At 38.6% G+C, this 8803-nt stretch overlaps 3 protein-coding genes across 4 annotated transcripts in view; 1 reads left to right on the top strand and 2 right to left on the bottom strand.

Moving 5' to 3' along the window:
• LOC111267891 (UDP-glucose 4-epimerase) overlaps positions 1-711 on the top strand; it is a 13671-nt gene extending 12960 nt beyond the window's left edge. Inside the window, exon 7 of the mRNA XM_022846461.2 lies at positions 35-711. Within this exon, the coding sequence (XP_022702196.1) occupies positions 35-112 (78 nt within the window). The 3' untranslated portion in view covers positions 113-711. The remainder of the gene's footprint in view (positions 1-34) is intronic.
• A 118-nt stretch (positions 712-829) lies between these two features.
• LOC111267894 (methanethiol oxidase) lies at positions 830-4948 on the bottom strand. Of its 2 annotated transcripts, XR_015313989.1 has the most exons (5): positions 4772-4948; positions 4373-4639; positions 3343-3516; positions 2549-2622; positions 830-1151 (listed from the first exon to the last, which is right to left on the bottom strand). XR_015313989.1 is itself a non-coding variant. In XM_022846464.2 (4 exons), the coding sequence occupies exons 1-4, from the start codon at positions 4398-4400 to the stop codon at positions 1137-1139; spliced, it is 291 nt and encodes a 96-aa protein (XP_022702199.2). In that variant the 5' UTR covers positions 4401-4559; the 3' UTR covers positions 830-1136. The 2 variants fall into 2 exon arrangements, 1 of the variants encoding a protein (XP_022702199.2); XM_022846464.2 differs by lacking the exon at positions 4772-4948 and having other exon boundaries at positions 4373-4559.
• A 1437-nt stretch (positions 4949-6385) lies between these two features.
• LOC111267887 (26S proteasome non-ATPase regulatory subunit 2) lies at positions 6386-8796 on the bottom strand. The gene is made up of 3 exons (XM_022846449.2): positions 8516-8796; positions 7760-8127; positions 6386-6830 (listed from the first exon to the last, which is right to left on the bottom strand). Exons 1-3 carry the CDS (start codon positions 8718-8720, stop codon positions 6660-6662), a joined length of 744 nt encoding a protein of 247 aa, XP_022702184.2. The 5' UTR covers positions 8721-8796; the 3' UTR covers positions 6386-6659.
• Positions 8797-8803: the final 7 nt, after the last annotated feature.

Genomic DNA, 8803 nt, shown 5'->3' with positions numbered 1-8803 from the left:
TATATAGTTGTTTTTTCGTTGCATTCTTCCTAAGGAAATATGTCCGACGTGCAATCTCCACCGGGATAACGGATCTCATGGGCGACAATCGGTCCGCCAGGTTCGTCTCTGAAATCCACGAGAAAATCCTTATTGATTTCCAGCCTACTTTTTTTGTATCTGCGTCAAGCATGATGCTCATGTCACCACTCTGAATCATATCCGGATAAAATTGGAAATCCCAAGCGAACAACAGTGAAGTCGTCATGTAGAATCGCTTACCGTCCAGCGAGAGCTGCATTATTTGGGGACCCTCTCGGACTTTTTTGCCGCGCACGGTGGAGTAAATCGGATTTGGTTGCTGGAAAAAAGGGGGACCATAGCTGAAGCGTTATAGATAAAGCTTGCGTTTGTTTCAAACGGGACGAACCCGTTAGGGGAAGCTTCTATAATGACTGTCGAACCTCAATAGAATTTGGTAAGTAATATTTTAAAGAATATAAGGTGAATTGCGAACTGTAAATTATGTGTCTTCATAAAGTTCTGCATCTCATAACATTTATTATAAACTACTTGTATTTTACGATTACGACATCTTTTACATTGTACACTATAGTACAATTTTCTTTCCAATATATAAACTTACACCGTCCGAGCGAGTTACGTCCGTCACAAACCGACTGCCAATTTAAAACAAATAAATATTAAAGGAAATTTACAGAACAATGTTGAGACCGACTTCTATCTTAGTCTTAAGATTATAAAGCATATAATATAAATAGACGAAACACGAGATATTGCTGCGTCCACAGTTATTCATACTAAGCTGTAATAAATTTTTTGACGTATGGGGAATTGGCTTATTTGCGATTTCTAACTTTTATCCAAATTCGAATCCAAAAGCAAATAATAAAAAAAATATTATTCAAACACGTGTTATATATCCTAACTATAGATGATATACTTTAGTTATAGCTGCGACTAATTGAATTGCAGTAAGGTTAGGAAAACTTATCTTTTGAATGTTGTACTGGCGTACTTCTCCAGTCAGCCAGCAAGAGACATATAAGAAATGGTCACCCAATGAAATCAGGATATCCGTGATTAGAAGAGGCATATCTTCTAAGATCCAACTTCGTACACGTATAGCTGGCCAATCAATTACCTGAATACTAGGTAATTTAAATAGCAAAATACCTACAGTGTTAGTAAGTACCAGGCTAGTGATGACGTAGTGCATAGCATGTTCGCATGCTACATTTGAAGAATTTGTAGGTGCGAATTCCACTCTATACACACTTCGTTGGGAGCCAGCCATCTGATTGAATGGCTATCGACGAGGAACCAGCGATCTAATGGAATGCCTAAAGCCGGTACTGGACGTAAAACGCGAGACATTTAGAAAAAACATGGAAAGTATAACAGCAAAAAAGCCACGCAGTAAGACGAATTTTACATTGATCATAAGGTAAGGTAGTCTTTTTTTGCAGTTAGGTACTAGAAGCGGCGGAATAGAATAATTAGGTCTATTAAAGGTAACTTACTTGACATTTACTAGTCTTTCTCTGCCACTTAGACAGCAGTTGGGTTCATTGGCAAACGAAAGAGGCATCCATAACGGCGGCCCAGATATACAGGCCTTTTTTCGGGCTTCTAATTTTCATTGTAATTATTAGTCTTTTAAATCGTGTTCTAAGAAACTGAGCAGTTATGATAGAACACGGCCAAATCATGGCCACGTAATGGAATTTCAGAGCCGTCAAAGTCCGATGCCTGTGAAGTCAAATGCTGCCTTACCAAAAAAAAACTTCTTCTACCTTTCAAGCGTCTAAATTGTCGATTTTTTGACTTAGTTTGGCAAGCCTGGTTAATCAAATTAAGTTGCAGTCTGCGTTCATTGTTTCACTGTGTTACCAAAGCTCATAGAGGAGCGCCCTCTTTATCGTATCGGCATATCAACTGTACTTTTTTGAGCTAGAAACTGCTAGACAAAAGTGCCTTTTTCATTGTCAATCCCAACTTTGTATAAAACTGATTTTTTTGTACAGGCAATAATGTTTACGTGGTCAAGTAGTTGCTGTTTTGCTTTCACTGAGCTCATACCACGCCAGTTTCATTGATTAAACAACTGCATATCCGCTAATTTATGCAGACGATTCGGAAAAGTATTATGATTAACTCCTGTTGAAGCTCTTAGAGTTAATTTTCACTTAAGAGCTGCTATTTATTACCGTCCGCTCTTCGCCACCGTCCAAAAAGTGATCTATGGCTAAAAAAGAGATTTTCATCTTTAAGCAATAAACGAATTTTGGTGAACAATACAGCCATGCTCATTCAACCATGATACCTCATTGCTCCATTGAAGAAGGCAAATACAACATTTCAGATAACCAACAAAGATATCAATAAATCGCGTATATTGTTAGTGAAGTCGTTTTCATTATTAGATTTCTGGCATAATTTCCGTGTTGTATTCTACGCCTATTTTCATAATTTTTGTCCAATACGTTATGGATTTCTCATGGGAGTGTTTTAGGTTCCTTCTAGTCTGATTTAAGCTTTCGCCTACCTTTTCGACATTCCACGTGTTAGCGGACTTGAAGAAACGCCAAATCGTGCTCGATAGCGCACATCCCACATATCCTGAAAAACAGACAACTTAATTCTTTGTGATTTCGGGCTATGTACGAAATGTGTGGAAAGTCAAGCTATTACAAGTAAACAGATTTGTAGCTTTTGAACTAGCAAGCTCACAAGGTAATGTAAGCCAGCTCAGTTATGTTTTTAGCGTTTTGTTTTCAACCCAAAAAAAAAGTTCGCTTTTTACTAATACTTTTACAGTTGTGTGTATATCCACCTTTTGTATGATACAAAGAATGACCATATAGGGTTATACACAATCAGTATATTAGATGTTATAATAACGAACTTTGTACGGGACGAGAGCCAATGTCAACATGCTCTGTGCTATATCTCATCTAATTGCGCGGAAACAGTCGAAATGCATAGTCTGCAGGATCATAATACACAATTAATAATAGACAATAATAGATACACTAATTTTCATACAGCTGGATATAATATTTTTTTACAAACCCATTCAATTTGGCACTGTTGCTGTATCAATCAAAGTTCCTGATTTATATATATATATATATATATATATATATATATAAGATACTGCGGACAAAATTGACCATACACTATTTAAGCAGTACCTATTATATCAATAACCGTTTAAGTAGAAAGTGAGTTCATATATAAAAAAAAAATACATTACTAAATCTTTTTATGGACAGTGATAAGATAACAATGCGTATTGGGACGAGTCCTGTAACATAGAAGGGCGAAGTATCTAGTTACCTTTGACGGCTTCAGAATTATGAAGAAATCGTACCGCGAGTAGCATATACCCTTCAGGACCAAGATCGATGCTCTGCAGGAGTTTGCCTGTGGACCACTGCCATATATGGATGTATTGCCCGTACTTGCCGGTTTTTACATCCACTGGATTAAAATCCTTCTGTAACGTTGTGTCTAAAACAAAGCGACCAGCCTCTATAATTAATAGTTACAATTCGATTTTGTGTATACATTAGACTTATGGCCATTTTTCCGCATAGTTTTGAAAAGCAAAAATAAGTGACAGCAGCCCAATAAACGTTATACTGTAATTAAATATGTATGTTATACAAAATGTGATTCAATACTAAAATTTAATGTTCGGATCCCGCAGAAGCGCAATGTTTTCGTCGACCTTCGACCTTATAGAATTTATGTAAATAACCCATAAAAGACAGAAGAATGAGCAGAGAAAATTCTATCACTGCATTAATCAATCAGGATTGAGCTAGGACGGGTCTGAAGGCATATAATATGTTGTATATATATATATATATATATGCCTTATATATGTATAAGGCATATAATATGAGTGAAGCATGTTTAACTTATTTGTTATTGTATTGTCATTTCTTGTCATTTTGTTGTTCATCTTGTTAAACCATAAGGGTTGTTTCCGTCATCCATATGGTTATAAAATGGCCATACATAAATTTTCCTAAAATGCTTTAGGTTTACCAAGAACCATTTTCAAACACAAAATTTATTCGATAATAATAAACTCTTTGCCTAAGTAAGTCGTCAAAGACTTACTTAGGCGCACCCTATTCAGTGCTGCACATAACGTCCTTACGTAGTTGATACCAGAAATCATAGCCTCGCGCGAGCTGTTCATTACCCCAGATACCCTCCATGATATGGTATGGTCGGGGGCTCTGTGATTTGAACGTTTCGCCGCAAAGAGCTACAAAACTGCCTGAAGATGGAAAAATATAAATGTGTTGATATCAACTTTTTTGTTGTTTTAAAAACCACATTTTGGAATTGATACCTTGAGCTTCGCAAGTTTTATTTCCCATTGTCGACACTATAATTCGCCCGCCCGGAAGACAACGCGGCGTATTAAGCGAAGACACGTTCCTTGCGTATAGCTGTTCCGGCTCGACGGTGGCAATTATTCGGAACTTCAAAGGGTTGCTTAAATCATACGTGTAAATTCGATCTGATAAGACACATGGCAAAATCAGTTTGTCACGATTACGCGACGGATCGTTGTAACAGGACGGGCATGAATTCCAATTTAAGCTCGGTTGATCACCTACTATCAAACAACAGGCAAAGATATATGGCAGCAAACAAAACGTCGACAACGTCAAAGAATGGAAATGTTCCTAGAATGATACGTTAAACAATTATCACATGACTTTACACAAGCATTGTAAATATGTACCTTGCGATATGTTTTTGAGTTAGGGTCGACATCGACGACGGTAAGGTAGTTAGGCCGATTTTTTGCTGCCACTATGCATGGTACGTAAAAAATATGTTCTCGGGAGGCTTTCATCGCATCTTTAGGTGATGCGTATCCAGGACCCACAGGGATACCACAGCAGGCTGCCGTATCAGAAAATATGAACATAAATATGCAGATTTTCTGTCTGAATATTTGTCTATTTCCGTAACTTATATGTCTTCTCTAGCTTTGAATTATTTGATCGGTACGCGTCCTTCAGAACATGAAAATGACTGTCCTCCGCGAAAATATCCAGGATAAACACAAATCTACAATAGGCCCACCATGATAATCGTCCGTGGAATTCCCCCTCTGAGTATATTTATATAGAAAAAATGTTTATTTAATCTTGACTAAAATTATATATTATTATATTATTTTTCATAATTATAGTCGACCTAAATATAGTAATTATAGTAGTATAGTTTCATGCTCGCTGCTATGACTAAGTATTGTTTTAGATCTTACAGACAGTTTTACGTACCCATGCTTCTGTTAGTTCTTATTGTTTGGCACACTAACTACAAGATCCAACAGCCCGTGTTCTACGGCGCTCACACTCCGACCGTCTTTAAGTAACTGAAGGAAGGCAAATAGTCCAAATGGGAACAACGCGCCGCCTTCACAATAGTACAAGGGTCTGAATGAAGCCCACGCTAACTGAGCTCAGCTCTGAAGGAATGTGGGGCATATGAGTTGCCGCCGGACGAAACAAGGCCCAACCACCGACGCCGTCCTTCCTATCTCTCCAGTGTTCAATTTCACCTTCAATAAAACTTCATTACAGCGGTCTAATGCAATGCCGCCTATTGTCAGAGCAGTGTTCACCTTCCCTTCATAATGAGCAGTCGAACTGAACGTATATTGTACGAAGCTGCTTTGTTTTAGGTTCCTTCAGACTGTGTTTGGACAGCTCCTTCCTAAACGGTCGCTCCAATTGTGTTCCCGAAGAGCTATACCCTGTATCTCGTTCGTACACCGGCCCACTAATTATTCCGAAGTAATTACACTCTAATTGTGTTTACCTACCAACCACCTGCACTGAACTCAATAATTGAGTTTTTTTAGACATTTTACATCCGCTATAAACTTAACGCAATAGCTCGTATTAAGCACGAGTCGCTATTGTCCCGTGTGCGTAACGATCGTTCATTCTGTTGCTGCTATCCAGTAGCACCACCAAAAGGAAGATTTGCCAAAAATATACTAATTTTATAACCTATAAATGATGACATATGAAGCGATCTATTTTTATCTAAGGTAACAAGTTTGGTTATCTTTTACTTGTCGTACTCTAAAAAAAATAATGCAATATAATTAAACTCTTTTAAGACCAAAAATAAGTACTACGAAGAATCAAGCAGTTTCTACTCCATACATGTGGTTTTTCTATCACTTAAATATTGTGGCGCGTAAATCACAACGAACACCACATCGCAACACGCCTTAACATATAATACTTATTACAATTACTTACGTTTTTTGAGATACTTTCAATAAAAAGTTGCAACAAATTATTAGTACTAGCAAAACACAAAACACAATTGCGCATAATAACTAAATAGATGCGTGACTGAATCGTTCGCTGTTTATTTCGTTTCTCTTTCATCGTGCCTTTCACTGTTACTTGTTATATATTTTCAGGGTAATCATCATCGTCACCATCAAGCGCAGCAGTCCCATCTCCTTTCTACTGAATAGCGGAACATTTGTGAAAGGTCTCCATTCCGGCTTTTGTGTTATCTCCATAGCGTTTACTTTACTAATAAGTTTCTTCTTGCTCTGGTTATTGTCACTATCGTCGTATGAACATGATACAATTAAACTATGGCTGATAATAAGGGTTTTTCCGCAATATCACACAGCCTTCGAGGACCGGGGTCAACGCAAGGTACTCATCTGTAGCGAGTTCGGCTCGCTCACCAAACGACAGCAAAACAGGTGTCGTATGTGTCTGAAATCCAGTGATGGTTTTCGGCCTGCCAGCTTGACCAACCTGAGGAATAAATTGAAACAAATATACATTTCATTAATAATTAAAAACAGGCATTTGTTTTTAAGACTGCACTTCCCCGTTAATCGGTTGACTTGGGCATGGCCTCTTCCATGGTAGAAACCAAACACCTTAATTATACCAATGCTAATACATGTACAAACGATAAGAAAAATTTTTCACACATGTTCTAGGTGTAATTTTGGCGATACTGTTTATTTAAGGCAACCATTATTCATTGAAATTACAGCTTCATTTTTTCTTTATTCCGCAAATAACTCTTCTATAGGAACTGTAGCCACGATACTGGTAGGTATAAACTCTTACTTGAATTCTGGGGCCGATAGCGAACCAAAAATATAAAGGCTCAAAAAGGCCTAAAGATGAAAAAAGTTGTTAGAATAGAAAAAAAGTTAGAATTTTTCTGGGCCTCTTAATTGACGTTTTTGCGCAAAACCACCGTGAAAATTCCAGACGTATCAAAAATAATATATATATTTTTTAATTGTTTTAATCAAATATATTGAGCTTCTTTCGATTCACCTCGTAAAAATCTTTTTCAGATTTTCCAAGAGCCGCGCGTTAGAAAATAGACGTAGATTGCTGACTTCGGGCAGAACAGCCTTTGTACTAATGAGTGTTCGTCCAGCGCGACGAGATAGAGTAATAGCTCATTTACGCTCAAATTGTAAAAGTAACACATGATTTTTACTATTTCAAGTTTGTCGTTTTCCTTCTAGCAAGAAACAAGCAGGCTTTCTTTTGTCACAAGAAAGGTGAATAAACGCATACCCGTTACAACAAACAGCCAATTTAGGTGCCGTATCCCGCCGACACAATTCAAATCACGTCTTAACACAGTTAGAGCCATCAAAACATTTTTTTATGTTGTTATTCTATTCCATGAGGAGACTGCAGGTGACGACACCTACCACATCGACTGCCTGTCCAACACGGACCGGTACCGGCAGTGGTTGAAGGTTCTCGTCAAACGTAATCAGCATCCGTGGCTGCATCGCTGGCACGAGACAGTAAAGAAGGTAATGCGCGCGGCCTAACAGCGTGTTTTTTACATCGAGCAGGGCAACGAGCGTGGCAAATAAGCCAGCAACCGCCGCCGGTCGTAGCAGTTGCCGGTCAGAATGAAGGGGGCTCAATGTAAGCGTTCCTTTGCCTAAGTGTGCCAGACCCTGGGCGAGTCGCACCATAAATAGGTTGTTTGCATCCTTAGCGTGGTACTGCGCCAATTGGCGAAGCATGGCCGCCAGACGAGCGTTGTTCGTGCCTGCGCCAACAATACCTAAAAAGAAAAATGAGGAAGAATACGTAGTAAGCGAGGATGAAGACCAAACAGAACAGTGGAAGATTTGCTAGCGAGTTGATAAACAAACAATATGTCAGCGGCCGACGATACACGCAAATTAGATAAATTCTGCAGTATACTTCTTCGCAAGTCGAGGCTTGTAAAAACAAACAAAAAGCAGTACTTTGTTCATCTACACATTGATTAAATTGCATCAATTGCATTCATACACTTAAAAAAATTGACCCTTTAGGATCTATTTTACTCTTAATAGATAACTAGTCACTGTTCAATCGGTTATTAAGAAACCTAAATGTTTCAGATAACCATCCTTTTCAAGTGTTTCAAACAAATAAATCACAAGTAAAATTTATTAAAGGCTTACCCATGCTAAAGATGGCAGCGTGTGCAACTTCAGGGTCTGAGTCGTGCGAGAACTTGGATAGTGTCTCGAGAATGTTAAGTTTTGGGTTGGATACGGACAGTAGTCCAAGAGCCAATGGCACGGCTCTCTTAATGCACGGCTCACCGTAACGCAGCAGGTGACCGAACGTGCGGAACGCCATCTCCGCACCGATATCCTCGCCCATGGCGATTAACGCCAAGCCCAAAACTGCTACGCTTTGCTGGCTGCTTCTGTTCACCTTCGCATCGGGGCTCGCCGTCGTTGAAG

The sequence above is a fragment of the Varroa jacobsoni genome, unplaced genomic scaffold (assembly GCF_002532875.2).
Source record: "Varroa jacobsoni isolate VJ856 unplaced genomic scaffold, vjacob_1.0 scaffold_1236, whole genome shotgun sequence".
NCBI lineage: Eukaryota > Metazoa > Arthropoda > Arachnida > Mesostigmata > Varroidae > Varroa > Varroa jacobsoni.
Note: the sequence above shows the minus strand (reverse complement) of the source record. Positions and strands in the feature narration are given on the sequence as shown.

Coding starts and splice junctions, on each gene's coding strand:
- LOC111267894 (XM_022846464.2), bottom strand. CDS start 4,400: ATGGGAAATAAAACTTGCGAAGCTCAAG. Junction 3,517..4,372: donor TAAAACTTGCGAAGCTCAAG/GTATCAATTCCA, acceptor GCTTTGTTTTAG/ACACAACGTTACAGAAGGAT. Junction 2,623..3,342: donor TAATTCTGAAGCCGTCAAAG/GTAACTAGATAC, acceptor TCTGTTTTTCAG/GATATGTGGGATGTGCGCTA.
- LOC111267887 (XM_022846449.2), bottom strand. CDS start 8,720: ATGGGCGAGGATATCGGTGCGGAGATGGCGTTCCGCACGTTCGGTCAC. Junction 8,128..8,515: donor CGCTGCCATCTTTAGCATGG/GTAAGCCTTTAA, acceptor TTTTCTTTTTAG/GTATTGTTGGCGCAGGCACG. Junction 6,831..7,759: donor TTGGACAGGCAGTCGATGTG/GTAGGTGTCGTC, acceptor TTTATTCCTCAG/GTTGGTCAAGCTGGCAGGCC.